At 51.4% G+C, this 20,175-nt stretch overlaps 1 protein-coding gene across 16 annotated transcripts in view; it reads left to right on the top strand.

Annotated features, from left to right (window-relative positions):
- The window catches only part of NCOR2 (nuclear receptor corepressor 2), a 164,481-nt gene extending 151,921 nt beyond the window's left edge, over positions 1–12,560 (top strand). For 11 of the 16 annotated variants that reach the window (XM_090120774.1, XM_031592681.2, XM_031592680.2 and 8 more), the window contains 10 exons: positions 403–836; positions 2,159–2,302; positions 2,405–2,553; positions 2,881–3,074; positions 4,316–4,465; positions 5,282–5,427; positions 6,563–6,616; positions 8,600–8,827; positions 10,143–10,322; positions 10,405–12,560. In XM_090120774.1, the coding sequence (XP_089976900.1) occupies positions 403–836; positions 2,159–2,302; positions 2,405–2,553; positions 2,881–3,074; positions 4,316–4,465; positions 5,282–5,427; positions 6,563–6,616; positions 8,600–8,827; positions 10,143–10,322; positions 10,405–10,580 (1,855 nt within the window). In that variant the 3' untranslated portion in view covers positions 10,581–12,560. The remainder of the gene's footprint in view (positions 1–402; positions 837–2,158; positions 2,303–2,404; positions 2,554–2,880; positions 3,075–4,315; positions 4,466–5,281; positions 5,428–6,562; positions 6,617–8,599; positions 8,828–10,142; positions 10,323–10,404) is intronic. The other 5 variants (XM_031592682.2, XM_031592687.2, XM_031592689.2 and 2 more) reach the window with 3 other exon arrangements.
- Positions 12,561–20,175: the final 7,615 nt, after the last annotated feature.

Below are 20,175 nucleotides of genomic sequence, written 5' to 3'. Positions count from 1 at the left end.
TGGCCTTGTCCCAGCAGGAGCACAGCTGGGACTCATAGGAAGGTTATGATGGGGAGAGGGGGTTATGAATGTCTCTGGGCTTGTCCCGTGGGCTTCGTGCTCTCTGGTGAATCCATCCAGGCACATCAGGTATCCCACAGCCAGCTATTCTGGCAGGCACCTGGTTGGCAGAGGCTTCATCTGAGCTCCCTCACTTGCTCCATTATGTGCCACCTCAGTGACCCACGGCAGGCAGTTGGAGCTCAATGATCTTTAAGGTCCCTTCCAACCTAAAACCATTCTATGATCCTGTGCTCAAAGCCCACTGAGGATCACAGGCAGACAGTGCCAGTCCTTGGCCAAGCACTCCCCTTTGCCGCATGCTTTTCTCTGACCTTTTCTCCATCACCTTTTGCCTTGCAGAACCTCCTCCACCACTACCACGTCGCCGATCCGCTCCGCAGCCTTCCCCTCAGCCTCCACGCTGCGCTCCTCCATCAGCGCGGCAGACGGCTATGCAGCCATGCTGGACCCAGCCGTCCTGCAGAAAGAGGCCTCAAGGGCACGGGAATCAAAGGCAGAGCGAGCCCAGACCGACAGCAACGTCTTCACCTCAAAGCTGCCCAGTGGGGCTAGCCTCGAACAGTCGCCTTCACCTATTAAAGCCATGGAGTCGAGGCCTTTACCTTCCTCCGGACCCGGTTCTTCTCATCACTATAGCAGAGGACAGGGGAAAAGCCAGCAGCACCACCACCCTCTGGACCAGCAGCACGCAGCCTCGGGCCCGGAGCAGCACAGTAGAGAAAAGAGTCAAAGTAAACCCTTTTCCATGCAGGAACAGGAGCTCCGAGCACTCGGTAAGACCACCACGACAGTGGCCAGCTTCATAGATGTGATTATCATGTGCCAAATTTCTTGTGATAAGGGGCAGTGAGAAAGAGGCTCGCTGAGTAACAGCTCCATTAGCAATGGTAAGCCACTGGAGGGGAGGGGCCAGAGAGCTGTGGCCTGAAACCAATTCCATTTCGTTATTTCTTATTTTTAGTTGTACACTTTGGTTGTTGGCTTTGTCAGCTCCTGAAGTGTGCTTGTCCCTCTCCTCCCCGATTGTTACGTTATTGCAGTCATTATTTGTGTGTGTTTTAGGGATCTTCCCTTCTCCCACACTTCCCAGCCAAGCCCTGTTTTGCAGATGTCACGCAGTTCCTGGTATTGCTTTTACAGACAACGGCAATTTGCTAACTCTGATTTCCCCACCATTAGAAATTCCCAGGCAGTCTGTAAGAAGCAGTTGTAGGCAATACATTGAAGGAACAAAAAGGCAGAGCAAACATATGAGGATGATGTGGCCATTGGCCACCGAGCACACGTCCTCACTCATGTCAAGCCATTGGGGTATCCACAGGCTGCAGCTCGGTGTGGCTCTGACCGGGTCCCCTTGCTACAGCCTTGGGCCTTAGAGGTTGGAGATGCCAGTGCTCCCTAGCTCATAGAAGACATAAGGAGGGCTGTTCCAGTGAGGGTGGCTCACCACACGTCGCCTTCCCGGAGGAGGACAACCCAAGGCATCCTACTGGGGCCGGGGCAGTGTGTCAGTGGGGCAGGGTGCGTCTGGGCACTGCTCAGCGTTGGCCAGCTCTGCCTGGAAGGGGCGGTTTCTAGGAATGGAGCACAAGGAGGGTGAAGGTCTGTAGGGCAGAAGTTGCGAGTGTTGCCCAACCCGCTGAGCTGACAGGAAAACAAGGACCTTCTCCAGATCCTTAGCCCCACTGCATGGAATTCTGACCCATCTTGCCTCAGTTTCCTCACTGTTAAAAAGTAATATTGATCCATTGCAAATCAGCACATTTTGAACCTTGAGTCTCTGCAAAGGGTTTAAAAGGCAGACAGAAGACAAAAAGAACATCTGTGTATTTCAGGAGGTGGGTTCAGGGGGAAGAGCATGAGGCGAACCCGCAGGGGTTGAGCCTGGGTCCTGACTCCCGTGCTGTCACTGCACATCCAGATCTGCAGGAATGAGATGGGGCCGCAGACCCCACTGAACCCTAGAGTTCAGCCAGATCCAGTCCACTTCTTTCTTCCCTCATTGCTGAATGCACAGCTGCCCACCAGCAACCACGCAGTGCTAGGGAACAGCTAAGTAACTCCCAGTTTTAATGCCCTTCTTGCCTTTATCCAGGCTTTCATGGCGGATACAGCCCTGATCGGATTGAAGCCGTGAGTCCTGTCAGCTCGCCCAGCCTATCCCATGAGAAAGGGGCCAAGCTGCTGCAGGATGTGGAGAAGGGGCATGGGGAGCATGACCCAAGGCAGAAACAGCAAGGTGAGAGCAGGGGCCCAGTGCCATGCTGAGGTGGTGTTCAGCATCAGGAAACGGGACACGAGTGTCACCTCACTTCAGCTCTGCTCTTTGTGCCTTCTCCAGCCTCTCTGAAAGCCTCAGGCCCTGAAGCAGCCCACCTGCAGCACCTCCGGCAGCCTGACGGCCCGCAGCCCCAGTGCCAGCCCCTGCAGTCCAGCCAGAGTGTCAAGGGCATGAACCAGCGGGTGGTCACACTGGCCCAGCACATCAGTGTAATTAACCTCGTTTTCTTTCCTCTGGAGGGAGGAGGGAAGGGCCATATCTAGAGCTTATATGAAATACATCTGGTGGGGAGGGCCTGGGAGTGATGCTAGAGATTTGGTGTAGAGCCAGAGAGAGCAGAGTGTGTTGGATGCATTCATTGCAGGTCCTTGTGTCCCAACCTAACCTGTCGCAAGAGCTATTGCTGACAGGACACAGAAATTACATCCCTTCAAGGCCTTACTAGCCTAATTTCCTCCTGCTAGTCTTTAGCTGATTCCTGTGAAGTAAGAAATAAAACCCAACTCTTCTTCTGACCCAAGGATTTCTTCTTCTAGGAGGTCATCACCCAGGACTACACACGCCATCACCCTCAGCAGCTCAATTCCCACATCCAGACCCCGGTGTACTCCTTCCCTGGGGCCGCGTGCCCCGTACTGGACCTGCGCCGCACCCCCAGCGAGGCATACCTGCAGCAGCAAGAGCATGCAGTGGCTTCCAGGATCTCCCCACAGAACGAAGGAGGCAAAAGGTGAGCTCAGAGAGTTGAGCCACAACAGGCACAGACAGGTTCTGCCAAGCAGTAGCCATGCCCATGGTCGGTTGGGTTTTGAGTTTCTCCATTGATGGAGACTTCAGAACCTCCCTGGGCATACTGTCCTGGTGTTCAGGCACCCTCACAGTCAAAAATGTGTTTTGTGTTCAGATAGAGTTTCACTCATTTGGGTTTGTGCCCACTGCTTCTTTTGCTGTCTTAGTCCTCAGTCTCTGGCACTGAGCAGTGACCTTTCAGACCACAAATGGTTCCAAAAAAGCCCACAAAGAAACATACTTTCCACTGGTTCAGAGTAAATTTTACCTTCATCATTCCTAGTGATTCTTGTTGCTGTTATTTCTTTTGTTATTTCTGCCAAATCATGCAGATAGCATTAGAAAGTATGATTGAGTTGGAAAAAGTGGGAAATGTGGGGATGGTGTCTGTCCTCCCACCCCAGCATCAGAGTTCAGTGAAATCCAGTTATGTCCAAGAAGCAGAGAGGTCTCGAAACTTACAGTACCTTGTCAGTAAATTATTCAGCCATTATCTCCCTCAGCTCTGCATGGTCTTAGAATTGGATTTGTAACATCAGGGGAGAGAGCCCAGTCCTGGCCAGCCAGAGATGAAAAAAAAATGAGAAAAAAAACCACAGAAAGAACATTAATGTAAATTCCCAGAACCGCCTATGAGGAATTCCTTGTGGGCTCAACCCTGGCCACCTCCCAGGCTGCAGTTGGAGGGCTGCATCCCCTCGGCTGTCCCACACGGGCCCACCATGACCCTGCAGTGAAGTAGATGGAGATGGTGGGTGCTGCCCTCCTGTGCATTAGCAAATATAGTGGAGAATCACAAGCTGTGTCCCCAGAGCATTGGTGTCCCACCCTCCGGAGGAATTGCGTCCCTGCAAACGCAGGAGTGGACAGATGCTGGGGCTGAGCTCCAGTGCTGCTCCCTTTCATCTCCCGGGATGCTGGGGGCATTGCTGCCTGGCTTGCTGCCTGGAAATCTGGGCCACATCTCCACTCAGTGCTGCTCAGCACGCCCGCGGTTCGGAAAAGAGCCCAAACTGCACTGCTCCGAGGGCTTGTGTTAAACGGTGCCATGAGCCCACGAGGGTGGGGAGCTTGGCTTTATTCCTGCTGTACCGCAAGCTATTTCAGTCCTTCCCCATCACCCCACATGGAGACTGCGTGTGTTGCCGTGCACCGATTGCATCTCCCCATCGCCATCCTCAGGTCCCCGGAGCAGAGCAAAGCCTCAGCCGGCGGCGGGTCGGACAACTGTATCGAGCCCGTGTCTCCACCAGACGGCGTGGGAGAAGCGGAGCACGCCAAGAGCGCCACGTACCCGATCCTGTACCGTGAGGGCGAGCAGCTGGACCAGAGGTACTGCACAGCCATCCCCACGCTCACCTCCACCCAGAGCATGACCCCATCCCTGGGCCCCATCCCTGCTGAGCTGGAAGCTCTCCTATTTGCAGCTTTGATAATCATACAGCGGGGCCAGCTGGCTCCCACAACCCATCCATGGAGCTGGCCTCTGCGCTGCTCCTCCTAGGACATGGCCATGCTCCTGCATGCTGCTCAGCACTGCAGCCTGGCCGTGTTCTCGTCCCTTCTGCTGCTGCATCCCAGGGGCCCTCTTCAGTCCCACCTGAAGCATCTTTCTGTAGAAACTGACTCCCTGAATGTTTGGCTGAGCAACAGATCTGCTCTTGGGGAACTGATTTTTAGGTCTGAAGGAGTTGAATGCACTCATTTATTGAAAGGTGGGAAGAATTAGGGCATAGATTTTTTTCTTGCAGACAGAAGCAAAGTCACATCCCAGGTCATCATGGAAGGCTATAAGGAAAAAGGGATTTTCAGATATGAGAAGGAAGTTTTTTACGATAACAGCAGAGGGAGACACTGCACAGGGTGCCCAGAGAGATGGTGGTGCTCCATCCCTGGAGACACCCAAGGTCAGGGGACAGGGCTGCGAGCACTGATGGAGCTGTGAGTGTCCCTGTGCACTGCAGTAGGACCAGACAACCTTCAGGGGTTCCTTCCAACTCTAATGGTTATATGATGGGTTGGATATCCCAGATATCTCAGGAGCCCTGGACTGATGATGAGAAGTTGCACTAAGAGAAAAGTGCAGTTCTAGGTAGGACATCATGACCTGGACATTGCAGAGTTTTCTGATGGCTTTTTGCTTTGCAGGATGGGGTCCAAGTCCCCAGGAAACAACACTCAGCCTCCAGCTTTCTTCAGTAAGCTGACAGAGAGCAACTCTGCCATGGTGAAGTCCAAGAAACAGGAGATCATCAAGAAGCTCAGTACGACCAACAAAAATGAGACAGAGTACAGTAAGGACATGGGGATCTTTATTTTGGGGCACAAGGGGAAAAGCCTTGAGGACACACAAAGCGAAGGAGGTTTGGGAAAAGTGCTGTTGTGTTGCAGGCTGCGAGCTCCCAGCCAGCTCTCTGCATCATGCCATGGTTTCTTGGGATGTGCAAGCACCGAATGCTTTTCAGTGCATCTGGGGAAGTGATGGGAGCCTTCCCATCTGTGCATCTCCATGCTGTGGGGCTGTCAATCCCACCCTGTGGCAGCGACAGATAACCTCAAGAGGAAGGAAATAATGAGCTGAGCATGGAGGAGACTTACAAGCAATTGATATTTTAATGAATGGCCAGCCAAGCTGAATCCTTCCTCCTTGAGATGCATCTCTCCCAAACGTTACTTTAATCCTTACGTCAATATTGGTATAACTCTGTAAAACTAACCAGGCTGGCTTATATTAAAAATCCAGCCCATTCATTCATTAACCACTAATAGAGTAGATAGGATCATAATTTAATTTAGCCCTGCATTATACAGTCAGTACTAATTCAATTTGAATCCATCTTACAACAGCTGCATTGGATAAAAGCAACTGAGCTGTCTCGTCTCTTGGATGATGTTACCATGAGCCAACAGTATTGTTATGCCCCTTTGGGGATGTGTAGCTGAACCCCATGACCTTCCACACTTTTCCTTATCAAGAGAAAATATACAGAAATAGGAAACACCTTTTATTTGATGAGAATTTCTGTTATTCTAAGGAAAGCATTATCCAAGTCAAATAGCTCAGCTAAGAGGAAAAATATTGATGTAACGTTTCTTCTCCTCCTTGCCCTCCCCACTGCCCAGACCTGCTCTCTGGGTATGGAGGACTGGAGCCTGTGGGAATCCCATAGGCGGGAGAGGGTTTAACTTCATAGAGCTCTCAATCCAAAGGGCTGGAGGGAGGGATTGCAGCGCTGGCTGTGAAGGCATCGCTCTGGGATCTGCTTCTCTGCCATTTTCCAAGTTGTGGCTGCTGGCTGTTAGGCAGAGCTGCCCCAGGGCTGGGGGCTGCTGTCAGCATGGACGCTGCTGTGGAACACGAGCTCTCCCAGCTCCATGGCTCCAGAGCCGCACTGCTCTGTACTCAAGAGCTTCTTTGTTTCTCCCCAGATGTTGGGCAGCCTGGGACAGAGATTTTCAATATGCCAGCGATTACTGGAGCAGGTAACTCACACTATGTCTGTATTGTGCCTCATTCCATACCAAGCTCACAACTGTCCAGAGCAGGGAGATAGGGTGATTGGAGCATCTCCGTTTTTCCTTCTGCAATAATGCCAAGTGTGGCATTGCTGAGGCTGCAGCCTCGCTGCCCTCCGTCGCTCCCTGCTGTTGCGTGCAGTGTGACTCCTCTGAGAGCTTTGCAGAGGATGAGAAAGAGTCAGAGCTGTGCAGAGCTGAAGGGCAGTGCAGGAGCTAAACTGGAGGTCTGGGAGCTTCCTGGGGGCACTGCACCCTCCCCAGATCTGCACCTGTGGCTTTTGGCCCATCTAGGAAAGGAAGAGAGAGAGCAAAGAGGGACTGAAAGCAATCCTGTGGGGTTGGGCAGTGGGGGCTTCCCAGACGTGAGACAGGCCAACCTGAGGGAGGAAGATGGCATGAAACCTCTGCCACCAGCTTCTGGTATAGCTGCAGAGAGGTCTGTGTGGGGACAGAATGCCAACAGGAGAGTCCTGTGGGTGGCAACACTCAGCCCTCACTGTCTCACCTGCCCAAAGGCAGAGGTGGCTGCACTCCCCCAGCAGCACCTCGAGGAGATAGGGCCCCTTGCTGCAGTGCTGTGGCACAGCCATGCTCTCCCAGAGCTGTGACATACTGCTGGGCAGGAGGCACATCCTCCAACATAGGTGCTGTGTACCTGCCCCCATCCCCACGGAGATCCAGATCTGCCAGCAGAGCAGCTTTCTCAAAGGAATCCCCACTGAGAAGTATTAAATAACACTTAATAAATGATTAACACCTCCTCCAGTGGAGGATGCTTCTGGGTTGTACTGTTTAATTATGAGGAGGAATGACCAAATTTCCCCTACCAAGGGAAGGAGCAGGGAGTGCCATGCACACTTCTGTGCTGCTCTGCCTCAGTGCCAGGTCCCGAGCCCAGGGCTGTGGGCACGGATTGTGATGCAGGGGGGCAGTGCACTGTGGGACGTCTGTGGCAGGCAGAATTTGTGGGGTGAAGCCCAATGTCCTGAGAGCATCGCCTGGTTCCAGCTGCTCATAGGGAGCACAGGGAGCTGGGAGCCTGGAGGGGACAATGGGGGCACCCTGCTCCTTTCCAGGGATATGAACCACCTGGGACGGGGTGAGCTGGGGGCTGTCAGGGGGGTCCAATGCCGGCCTGCTGTTCTTGTGTCTGTATTTTGCCCTTGCTTGTTCCCTGTAACCACCGCGTTGGGAATGACGGTCGCGTGGCTGAGCCTAGTGCCCTCTGGTCCCTGCGCTGCACTATAACTGCATGGCTTCTGACACTCACTGCCACTCGGACATACACCTTGCCTCTGCAGCCTGTCCCGCAGCTGCGGCCAAACCTGGGGGTCCCCATGAGGAGGGTTGGGGCGAGGAGGGACTGAAGGACCCACCCTGCCCTGCAGGCTGCGTGCCCCTCTCCCACCTCCTATGCTGATGCCAAATCTGGGCAGTTCTTTCCAATCCAGTTTTTGTTTTTTGTTTTTTTTTCTAAGTGCCCCCTCTTCCTCCCCTGTCTCTCCCTCCTTGGGAAGCCCCAGCCTCCAGTTTGTCCGCACAACCATATTGCATCCATACGTGCATCTGTGCGGACTTCCCACAGCCAGGCACTGAGCCTGGTGGGAGCGCAGCCCCCTCCTGCTGCACCCCAGGGCTCAGCTTAGACCCTTCCCTGCTTCCTCTGAGCCCTCAGCCCCATCTCAGCCCCTTCCCCTGCCAGGCCCTGGGGCGGGATGGAGTGGGGAGGAGGAGGAGGAGGAGGAGGAGGAGGGGGGCCAACACGCGTTGCAGAGCTTTACAGAACAAGATGACAACATTTGTTGCTTTGCGAGAATGTGCTGACTGTTTGTTTCTTCCCTCCTCCCTTGTCTCCTTTCTCCCCTTTCCCCGTCCCCCCATCTTTCTTCTCATTTGGCTCCCCCCCACCTCCCGTCCCCTCTTTCCTCCCCCTCCCGTATCTCCCAGGGCTAATCAGTTGTAGGAGCCAGTCGGTCCAAGAGAATTCCAGTACCAACATGGGGTTGGAGGCAATAATTAGGAAAGCCCTAATGGGTAAATATGACGAGCAGTGGGAAGAGCGCTCACCTCTCAGTGCCAATGCTTTTAACTCTCTGAATGCCAGTGCAAGCCTGCCCGCTGCTATGCCCATAACTCCTGCTGATGGACGAAACGAGGACGTGCGCTCCTTGCCAGGTCTGCAGCCCTCTCCACCTTCACTCTCTCTGTATTATTAATTCTCAGCATTTCTATTTCCCCTTTTGTGGGTGGATTTGTTTTCCCCCCCCCGTTTTTGTTCATTTTGGTTTTCTTTTCTCCCCACCCCAGCTTCAAGCTTTGTGAATCCGCTGATTAATCCCAGTCTTGTTTGATGTTCATTTAATAGTCTCCGAAGGTGCTGATGCTTTCTCTAAACCACTGACCGTGCTCCTTTCCCCATTCCCCATTGTTTTTTTTTTTAATACCTCCTTTTTTCTTTTTCTTTTTTTGTTTTAATCATGTAAAGGAGGTTTATGGGGTGGGAAAGCCAACACCCAAAAGACCAAAGCGATAAACCTTTATTTAGAGCCACCCCAAACTGTTCATAAAACCCCATCCCATGCCCACACAGCAGGAGGGAGTGCTCAGATCCAGCACTGCCCTCCCAGAGCTGGGCTCCAGAGCTAGTCCAAGCCATGGGCAGGTGCAGGGGACATAGGGCAATGCCATGATTCTCTCCCCAGGCTCAGGGTGTCAGTGCTGAGATGGGCAGCGCCTGGAGCAAGAGAGAGGACTCACACACAGAGCCAGGAGGGACAGATGGGGGATGCCATTTGGGAGCAGAACTGGGGCACACTGAGTTTTAGTGCCTTGGGGGTTTGCTCAGTGTCGGTTCTGCACACCCTCAGCTTGGGAAGGGAGCCCCAGTTGGTTTGAGGTGTGTATTTGTGCCCCACACACAGAGGGTTCGATGGGTGCTGGGGCAGTCTCCAGCCCAGTGATGTGTGGGGGCACGTGGTGCTGTGCCCTGCCCAGCTGGCAGCAGGCGCTCCACAGCTTGCTGCAGGCATGCTCTCTGGCTGCTGCATGAGCCCAGCAGCTTCTGCCACCCATGCTTCCCTGTGCCCGCTGAGGTCTGCCCAGGGCAGGTGGGGCAGGACAAGAGCCCATCCGTCCCCTTTTGGGAGCTCTGTCCTGCTTAGCTGAGCTAACATTCCCAGCACAGAATGTTCTGTCTCCTAAACCTTTAAAATCTGGCTGAAACATGGCCGGAGATTGTGCTGTAAGGATGGATTAACAATCACGGAAACGAGGGACTACAGCCCTGTGTAGCTATGGGGTCCCTGGAGCTCCCATTGCCCCGCGCAGGGCAAGCTTGCCTCCTGCCACCAGCACCTTGCAGGCTTCAAACAGCACGCGGGGCTGGGGAAGCGCAGAGGGGTGCACGCACTCTGTGCCCAATTTCCCCCCTATATCCATCACGGCTACATCCTAGCAGGGCTGGCTGATGAGCAGGCGCTTCTCTTTGCAGCAGGAGGGGGGAAGCCAAAGATCGCCGCCAGACCCAACAGCCGCAAGGCCAAGTCGCCGGCGCCCGGCCTGTCCTCTGGCGAGCGGCCGCCATCCGTCTCCTCGGTGCACTCAGAGGGGGACTGCAACCGGAGGACGCCTCTCACCAACCGTGTCTGGGAGGACCGGCCGTCATCCGCAGGTATGGCATGGGGAGGGGGACATGTCCCTGAGGCATCCCACTGGTCCCAAAGCACTGACCCTCTGCTCTCTGCTCCACGCAGGCTCGACGCCGTTCCCCTACAACCCACTCACCATGCGGCTCCCCAGCGGGGTGGTGACAGCGGCTCCGGCTGTGCCGCTGCCACAAGGAACGCCTGGCGGGCAGCACCATGCCTGGGACGAGGAGCCCAAGCCTCTGCTCTGCTCCCAGTACGAGACCCTTTCGGACAGTGAATGAGGCGAGCCAGGGGCAGGGAGACGGCGACCAAACCGAAGGCGCGGGGAGTGAGGTGCCCGGGGCCCGTCCCCGCTGGCTTTCATGAGCAAAGATGCAGGAGCAGAGCTTTCTTTTGGTTTTTAATTTTTCTTTCTTTTCCTTCCTCTCCCAACCGGCCAGTTTGGTGGGGATTGTGGGGATTATTTTTCTTTGTTGTTTTTTTTTTTTTCCAGTTTTTTTTTTTTTGTTGTTGTTGTTGTTGTTCTTGTTGTTCTCAACATCTGGAAACGTCTGCATCCTCTTCAGTCTAAGAAAGAAAAAAGAAGCCTTAACGAGACAAAACCCAAGGATCCCATCTTTGTCCTTGCCAGCATTGCTGGGCAGTGACCCTGCACACCATGTCCCAGGGCTGCGCGCACACAGACGCTCTGCTCCATGGCGCCGGGCTCCGTGGGGCCGTGCCACGGAAACACAAAACCTTGAAACGGTTTAACAACAACAACAACAAAAGATTCAAAATGCTTCATAGGATTGAACCCGATTTGGTTTCCCTCGGCAGATCGGAGGGTGGGAGCTGCCATCCCCGCCGCGCAGGACGCGTCAGCTCGATGCGCTTTGCACGCAGCTGGGGGAGCAGGGAGGGCGTGAAGAGCCATTTCTGAGAATATTGCTTGTCCCTTCGGTGGCAGAGGGCCTGGGCTCCATCGGTGTGGGAGGAGATTCCCCGTGCTGCCCACAGACGGGCTCGGTTGCTTTAAGTGCATTGTTTTCTGAATGGTGAGAAAAGGCAATTGTAAATTGTATTGGTCTACAGGGTATATTTTTGATACCTTTGGTGAATTATGTCGATATTTTACGCAAGGAAGGACTTAAACAAAACACAGTATTACATGCTGTAAAAGAGGTTCTGTTCTTACACGCAGGCTTTGATGTGTTTGTCCATTGTATGGAAATGTTTAAAAAAAAAAAAAAAAAAAAAGAGATGGTAACAGTGATCCATCAAAGTCATCTGTAAGTCAGGAGAATGTATAAACTTAGTTTAAAAAATAATCTTGCCATGGTTGCAGGGCCCCCATGACGTACACCGCTGCTGACTCAGCAGAAAGCCTTTGCTGGTTTGCAGGCATTGGTTCTCCAGAGCCCTCCAGAGCTGCCGGGTGTGGGGCAGCGCGGCAGGGAGCCAGCGGAGCAGGGAGCTCACAGGAGAATTTAAAAAGGAAAAAAAAAGGAAAAAAAAAAAAAAAGAAAAGAAAAGGAAAAAAAAAAGTTTTTATTGTATTTTTGTGATACACATGAATGCTCTACTTTACATTATTTTTTTCATTCCATGATGTTGGATCATATCTGCAGTTACATGGTTAAAGAACAAAAATATTAGACTTTTTTTCATTCACTTCTGCTTTCTCGCTCTGGGGGAAAAAAAAAAAAAGGCAAAAAAAAAAAAAAAGTATTAAATGCTTTGCATTCTATACGCTAGAGGAAACAAGAGCACGGCACAGACTTCCCGCAGCCCGCAGCAGCTCTGACCTGCCAGGCAGTGAGCATCGCCCGGTCACCTCTCCATGGTTCTTTCTTTTCCCCCTGCAATGATTCTGATTTCAAAGCAAGAGAATGATGGTGTTTGTTGTTTGTTTGGGGTATGGGTTTTTTTGTTTTGTTTTTTCAGTTTTGGGTTTTGTTTTTTTTTTTCGTTTTTTACAATGTACAGGTTTTTAATGTTCATCGATCTTTGTGTCTTTTCTGTTGTGCTTTTTTTTTTTTTTTTTTTTTTTTTAAGAAAAACAAGACAATGCACAACGATGTGGAAGTGTTTCCATTCCCAGGTTATTGCTGCTGGTGTCTCCCCGGCTCTGAGACGTAGAGCTGACAGAGCTGATGTCTGGGCATAACGCTATTAAAGTGTCACAGATTTTTCTGGGAAAAATCCAGATTCAACCCATCTTCAAAACCGCCTCTTTAACTTTTTCAGAGAGAAAAAAGAAAAAAGAAAAAAAAAACAAACACACAACAAAGAATAAAGTTACCACTTGGCACAGTAGTGCTGCTTCGGTGTCTTGAAGAGAGGCCGAGAGAGGCGCAGGTCGCTGCAGGTTTCGTGGCGCTGCTGGATGGTGGGCAGCCCTGGGCACTGCTGGCCATGGCTGTGTTGGCACTGAGGGACGCAGCCTGGGGCTGAGGCGCTCCTCACCTCAGTGATTGTGAGGGCGGCAGCGGGCAGCCTTTGGGTTGCTGTCATGGTGCTGCCACCTGGCCAGGGCATCCTGTCACATCCCCTCCTGCCTTTTCCCCCAGGCTCTGGCTGTAGCTGCCACCAAGGCTCTGTGGGACATCCCGTGCCCCCTGGGATGAGGCACACTGCCTCACATCACACCACCTCCCCTGAGGAGGCCTCGCAGCCTGGTTGTTTTCTTCTCGTTTTCCCTTTGTGTGCCCAAAGCAAAGGCGCTGTCGGGGCTCCCTGAGCCCACAGTGAGGGGCTGCGGTGCTGCGGAAGGCTGTGAGGTGTCGGTGAGGTGACGTCCGCCATTTTGGGGCTGTTGGTTCACTGGGCTGGAAGTGTCCCCAGCTCCAGGCAGGGGACAGGAGAGCAGCCTTTGGCAGTGTGTGTGGGGTTGGCTTCGCCCAGGGAAGCTCTCCTCCCTGCCTGCTGCTCTCCGGGTGCTCTCTGTCCTGTTCTGTCCCTGCTGTCCCTCCACAGGCCCTATCCGGCAGCACAGGGGGACACGCAGGGCGGCAGCAGCTCTGAGCTGCTTTTGGTGGAGCACTCTCCAGCTGGAAATTAATTAACTTGAGTAAAATCAATGAGTTTACCACATGCTGGGAAAGAGGCGCATGGCCATGCAGAGGGACCGTGAGGCTTCTGGGAAGCGGGGAGCCGCTGCTCCTCCAGGCCGTGAGCACAGCTGCCCTTTCTTGCCCTGCTGGTCACAGCCTCTGCTGCCACCCTCTTTTCCCAAAAATCACCCACCTACTGTGGCTGCAGCCCCCAGCACCCCATATACCCCCAAATCCCATGGCAGGTCCTTGCTGGTGCGTCCTCGTGCTGCCAACCACCGTGCATCCCCATCCAGCAGTCAAGGAGGAGGAAGGCATGTTAAACCATCAAAAAAAACCCCAAACAACCCAAGTTTAAAGGTAACATTAACCCCACTTTGTAATTTGTACAAACAAATTATTGGGCAATTTATTATTTGAACTGTACCGGGGGGGAGGGGGGAGGGAAGAGGGGAAGGATATCTATTTTTTGTGCGACCAAACTGTGCATAGCTGTTTTGAAGTGAGCTGTATGATAGACAGGGCTGTACATAGAAACCATGAGGTGTAAATATTTACCCAGCTTGCTCTGAAGGGGAGATGTTCTGCTGCTGAAGGTGAAGGGCTTGTTCACTGTTACTTTGCTCAGCACGCCCACCAGCAAGCGGTGTGGGCAGCAGTGGCTGAACACTGCCTGACTGTTGAAATAATAAAAAAGCAAACAAACAAACCAAAAAAAAAAAAAAAAAAAAAAAAAAAAAAAAAAAAAAGCTTATTTGCCAGCAAAATACAGCTCTCCTGCTTCTTTTGCATGCATAAAGCCAGGGAGAGCAAGTTGGTGGCACAGTGTGGGTGGCAGTGGGGTGGGTGGGGGTGCAGTGATGGGGTGCAGCTGGAGGTGCTGACAGAAAAATGGGCTGAAAAGGGAGGGAAAAAAATATTGGAGACTGTGCAGCATCCCCAACCAAGGCCTGGTAGCAGTCCTGTCTGCCCCCTTGGGACACATGTGCCTCTCCATCAGTCAGCCTGAAATACCTTGCTCAGCTCTAAAAAGAAGGGGTTTTCCTCTCGCTCTACTTTCATTTTATTTTAATAAGCTACTGTCTGCAGCTCCCAAGAAACACAGAGGCTTCTTCCCCGCTCCTTGTATGCCTCAGACTGTTTTTGTTAGTTTTTTGTGGGGGAAATGGAAAACCAGCCCAAAACAGCCCCCTGGAGCTTTGTTTGAGAGTGGGGAGGGGGCCAGGATCCCGTGGATGGCTCTGGGACTGCTTAAATAAATGCCACAAAATGGACACCTTGGCTTTGATGGTCTTTGAATAGCAGCCAAGGAAAATATTGTCCCACTGTGATTGGAAAAAAATTTATATAAAATGAAAGAAAATAGATGTTCTGGTGATGGATAAATCTTCACAAGCCCTGTAGGGAATTATTGGGGAAGCTAATTAGCTGCTACCTAATTAACAACTGCAACAGAAGCACTGGTAGCTGCTTGCTGGTCTGTATTGCTTTACCCGAAATCAACCCCGTGGGTTTTGGCTGACTTTGACTGGGGTGCAACCATCAGCCCCCTCTCCCCCCCCATGTCTTCACCTATGGGTTTGTTTTTTGGCATGAGTAGTTTGGCATTTTGGGCTGGTGGGAGCTGTTTGAAGCTCACAGGTTTGCATTTATATCTCAGAAATGGCTCAAGGAGCAAAGAGGCCCTGGGCTGTACTGCAAAGGGACCTGGAGGAGGTTTTATTTCATAGCAAATGGGCTGCGATGGCAGGGCAGAGTGGTATGTCCATGTGTGATTGTATGGAATTTATCTCATTGGAGGAATATTACTTGGTTGTGCACCTGGGGCCTTTTCTGGGGCTCACAAATTGTATTATAAAAAATAATGATAATCCAATTTTTCTCCTGAAAGGAGCAGCAAACACCCCTGCTTACAGGCATAAGGCACAGCATTTTGGGTGCTTAAACTCTGTAGTGAAAATGCCAAGTCACAGCCTGAAGCAGTGATGGAGCAGCTGGTGGGAAGGCAGGGCCAACCCAGGGGAGCTCAGGTGCAGGCAATGTGCCTGATTGTCCAGGAGGGGTGGAGCCAGGATCCAGTCCTTCCCAGACCTCATTTAAGGGTTGGCAGTGGAGGAAAAAGTATTTTGCTGGAGATCCCTGCATACTTGAAGTATTCTGAAGGTAAGTAGATTCTTTCCTTTGTTTCTATGCCCACGGCTCTTACATTTGAGCAAGTCATCATTTGTTGCAGCCTAGGACCTTTGTTATTCTGCTACTATTGCTGTGCTTTCTATTGAGTTACAAACCCACAGGGACTGTTAGGCTTTTCCAGGCTGTGGAGGGTGCTCTGAGGCTGTGCACAGTCCTCCTTGCTTTATGCGTGTGCCTGGGGCTGTGTGGTGTACTAAAGGCTCCTTTGGTAAGGAAGGGTGCTCAGTCATCTGAAAATCATAGACCATACCCTGAGCCATTTCCTCCAGCCCTATGCATGTGCCTTCAGCCAACCAAGCAATGTTTATGGCAGAGATCTGCTGGCTTCTTGTGCTTTTGGATCCCTGAGACCAGTAATGGTGTTTTATTGAGGTTGGGGGCAGGCTTTGTTGCTCTGCAGACAATTGGAGTAAGTTGATAAACAGCACAAATTGAAGTGGCGCTGCTCAGCTTCTTGCATCAGGATTTTGGCAGTGATGAGGTCTGACAACCGTTGCTTTCATTGATAATTCACACTGATGTCGACAAAACAGAAGGTGAGAAATCTCCAAGGCCAAAAGCTTATGATTTAATGATGGAAAACTTTAGACCTACTTAAAAAGCTCTCACATACAGAGAGGAAAATGAAATGGGATGAAAGCAAATGGCTTTGAAAACCAGCAATAAAAAAGTCAGAAATCCAGACTTGGATTTTGCTTTGGTGGCAGATAGGGATTGTGGAGGGGGGAGAGAAGATAGAAGGATAATCCATAGTGGCTTTGTCCTGGACAGGGCTGTGAAGAGGCACAGCAGTTTGTTGACTTTCTCCTGATGATGAATTGATGATGAGTTACGATTGAGGGGTTGGTGTCACTCCCACGCAGTGCTCCTCTTTGTCAGGAATGCTGCGATGTCCTTGGCTGTAAGTGCACGACCTGTGGAGTTGCAGGGTGCTGGAATGGGGGTGAGCTCCATCTGGAGAACGCCCTGCTTTTATGTCAGCACCATGCTAAGCTTGGCAGGGCACTTTCACTTAGAGAAAGTAGAAGCTATCAGTGAAGATTGATCTCTGGCCAGATATTTCTGCTGATGCTTCCCAACTTCTTGTATTTATTAGTCATTTGCCATCTCTCTGAGAACTGTACACAAGCTCAGTTCAGAGCAAACCCTCCTGTGGTATTTACTAAGGAGATGCTGGGGAATAGGAAGCACTGACTGCACTTACTGCAGCTGTGCTAATGATAACTTATTTCCAGCTGTCATGTGCCGCTCTGTGGAAGCAGTGGATAGATGCATGAGACTTGGCCCAGCTCTGCCCAACATCCAGCCAGTGTTTGCTGCTGCTTTGTCCTGAGCTGCACAGAAGGCAGAGCGTCTGCCAGAGGTCAGAGCAAGGAGGCTGGACGGTGCCTGGAGCTTGGCACCAGCTGGACCCAATCAGGTCTTTTCCCCGTGGGGTGTTAATCCTGGGCCTTGGGTGAGGGCCATCTCCAGCTTTTGTGGTTTTGGAACAGAAGAAGAGCTCCATTCTGTTCAACAAACTCTCATGCCTTGTCTCTGTACCCAGATAACAAGGCACAGCCATTTCAAGTGGTGCTGGCTCCTTAGATGAGAAACACATTAACTTCTCTGCACTTATCCCATTTTAAACCTATCAGGATACACTTAGTCCTTACAGGCTGTCAGAGCACCCTGCTGCCTGTCAGACTGGAGCTGCCTCCTGCACCCACTAGGGAAGGAGAAACCAAGCAGCAGAGGTTGCTCCTTTGTGGAGGTGAACAGTCTTTTTATTAGGTCCAGATGTTCCTTTTTGCCCCAGGCCATGCTGGGAAGTAAAGCAACGTGTTAATGTTGGCTGGGAGAGCCTTGTTGGAAACAGGCTTGAAAGAAGTGGGGTTTCTGCACCCCCACTTTGAGAGTGCCACTGTAAGATAGGGCCAGCACAGGAGGCACAGGCACCAGAAATGGGGTTGGTGTGAGCAGCCCCATTCCTTTCGGTGATCAAAGATCTTCCAACAGCAAGTGTGGCTTTTGCCAGCCACCCACTCCCCAGGGCTGTCTGGTATCCTCTGCAAGCAGCATTGCAGTACAGCACTGGTGGAGCAGACTCAGCTGGGTTCACACAGGATGCAGTGCCAAGCCTGGAGGCTGCTGAAACACATGGCTTGTTAACAGCGTGCTCCAGCCATGGCTGGGGCTTGTGCCGAGGGCTGGTGCTGCCAGATGCTTATAAGGGCCGGGGGACTTGCAAAGGGCCAGGGCTGCAAAGTTCAAGGGCAGAGCAGTTCTGTGCTAAACCAAGAGCCTCGAGCCTGGAATGCTGCCCTGCTGCTATAGGCTTTGCTTCCGACTATGCTGATAAATCTATGTGGCAAAGGGTGCTCTAAGATACTGCTGCCATCCCATAATCGTAGAATGATTTGTGTTGGAAGGGACCTCAAAAATCATAATGCCCCACTGGAAGCTGGACCTGAAGCTAATCCCTTGTGCAGCCCCACATGTTACAGGTCAGTAGCTCCATAGCACAGTGTGGCTGGACACTGGGATGTCCCTGTGATGCCCCACAGCAGGCAGCTGAGCAGTGCTCATTGAGCAGCCATAGCCAATGCCTGGAAGTGCAGGTGCTAAAAAAAAATCCCAGAAGTCAGAAGTGAGTGGAAGGGGAAGAATACAAAGGCTTTTATTTCCTGAGGCATTTGTCAGTAAGACAAATGTGTTTTCTGAAATGTGCTGCCTTTTCCTAGCTGGCCTCCCACACAAGCACCAAACGGGTTTGCACAGCACGAAGGAGCTGGTGGCATTTGTCCTTGGTAACCCAACGCTCGTGGCCTCGGATGAAGAATTGGTTGGATCGCTGTTTATTATCAGTAAGCAGGGCGTATTGGAAGGAAGTGATAGATTTCAACACTACATCTAGAACTGGTTTATTGCTGGTGTGCTCCTCTTGCCCTTATTATTTATGTTGAAAATGATAAATGAGGGATTGATGATTCTAGGTGGTTTATGAATAATCGGGTCATTTTGCTGGAGCGCCCCAGGGGAGGGTAATGTTTCTACAATCCTCCATCAAAGGGAAAGCAGCTTGCACTCGTGTGTATGCACGCATGCTTGTGCTGTGTTCATTGCACTCAGTCTCCTTCATGTTTCAAGGAGCTGCAAACAGCCACTGAGCTTAGGGTCTGATGTGAGAGAGGAGCCCCTGGGAGACTATTTGAATGTTTTTGTATATAGAAATGTCTGATCACTGGGCTGAGAATGGGCTCGGGAAGGGAATCTGGAGGTGGTTAACTGAGAGGAGAATATTTTTACACCAGAAATATGCTGTCCGCCTGTTTGCGGAGTAGGAAGGATGCAGTGAGCACCAAAAGCTTGGCAGGACAAGAGTGTTCATCCTTGTGGATGTGAACTCTCCATCTGTCTGAGGGTGGAACTGTTTGGATCCAGCATCATTATTAGAAGCAGAAAATAGAGTTCATAAAACTCCTTTCTCATGCCCCAAGAAGTAATTCGAGGAAACCTACTTGAGGACAAACTATTCCTGCATTGACTTCCCCCTGTGGCTGAGGGCACTGGCAAGGGGAGGAGATGTGGTGCTTGGCAGGGGCTGTGCAGAGTTGGGGTCCTTGCTCCTCTCCTGTGTAATGGCTGCAGGGCAGTTGGAACAGGAGCACAGCTGGGTGCCTGCACTTATCAGCCAGAGGGGCTGAGAGCTTCCCCCAGACTGTGGCCCTGCAGGTCAGCATCACAGGACACAAGGAGGTCACAGAGCTGTGGCTGGAGTATCTCGGGGCCAGGCTGTGACATTGCCATCTGCCCAGCTGAGATGGTCACACACACAGCACTGGAGAGCTGGTGGATTGGCAGTGGGGAGGAGCCTTTTACTACTCCAGGATCAGGTAAGGCTTTTAGCTTTCTGGCAAATCACTCTATTGTTTGCTGACTGTACGTAGCTGTGGAATTGAATTTGATACAGGCATCTATTTTGCTCTGCTCTGTTGAGCAGAATTGGGATTCCCAATATGGGGGTTTTACTGTTCTCATTTAATTTGTATTTGCCCATTATCAGTAACTTCTTTAGGTGAGCTTTTGGCATTTCACATGCAGCATTTGTGCCGTCTGTAAAACCATCCTAAACCTTTCCTTCTGTTCATAAAGGTGTCTAGTCCAAATTCAAAGTCCATCCATTTTAACTTCAGCAGCTTGTAATCCCTCAGAGATGTGTGCAATTGCACTCTGAAATATCCCAGGAGCAAAACTAATACCAAGCTTCATCTGCTTAAATTTACAGCATCCAAATGGCACAGTAAAAGCCGCTAGCTTAGGAGTTAGCTCATCTGGGCGTGCTTGCCAAAACACATCCTGCATCTAATGCTGCTTTTGCTTCTGAGGATTTAGCTGCCACCTCAGGAATCTTCATTGGACAGCGTTCACGTTTTACGGTTTTATTTAAATAACAGGAGTGGATGCATATGTCCTTCATCTAGCACTTGGGTTTCGACCATCAGACTCACCCAGGCCATACATCCCCTGCCTTCTCCATGTTGTTGACATTCCTAAGGAGCTTGAGTGCGTGTCTCCCATCCTACACCTAGGAGTAGTTGAGCCATAATTTGTATCAAAAAACTTAGGATGAGGACAAAAGCATTTCCCATGCACCTGAAGCAAGCCT

This window comes from Phasianus colchicus, chromosome 18 (genome assembly GCF_987193195.1).
Source record: "Phasianus colchicus chromosome 18, bPhaCol1.hap1.1, whole genome shotgun sequence".
NCBI lineage: Eukaryota > Metazoa > Chordata > Aves > Galliformes > Phasianidae > Phasianus > Phasianus colchicus.
This window is presented reverse-complemented; position numbering and strand designations above follow the sequence as displayed.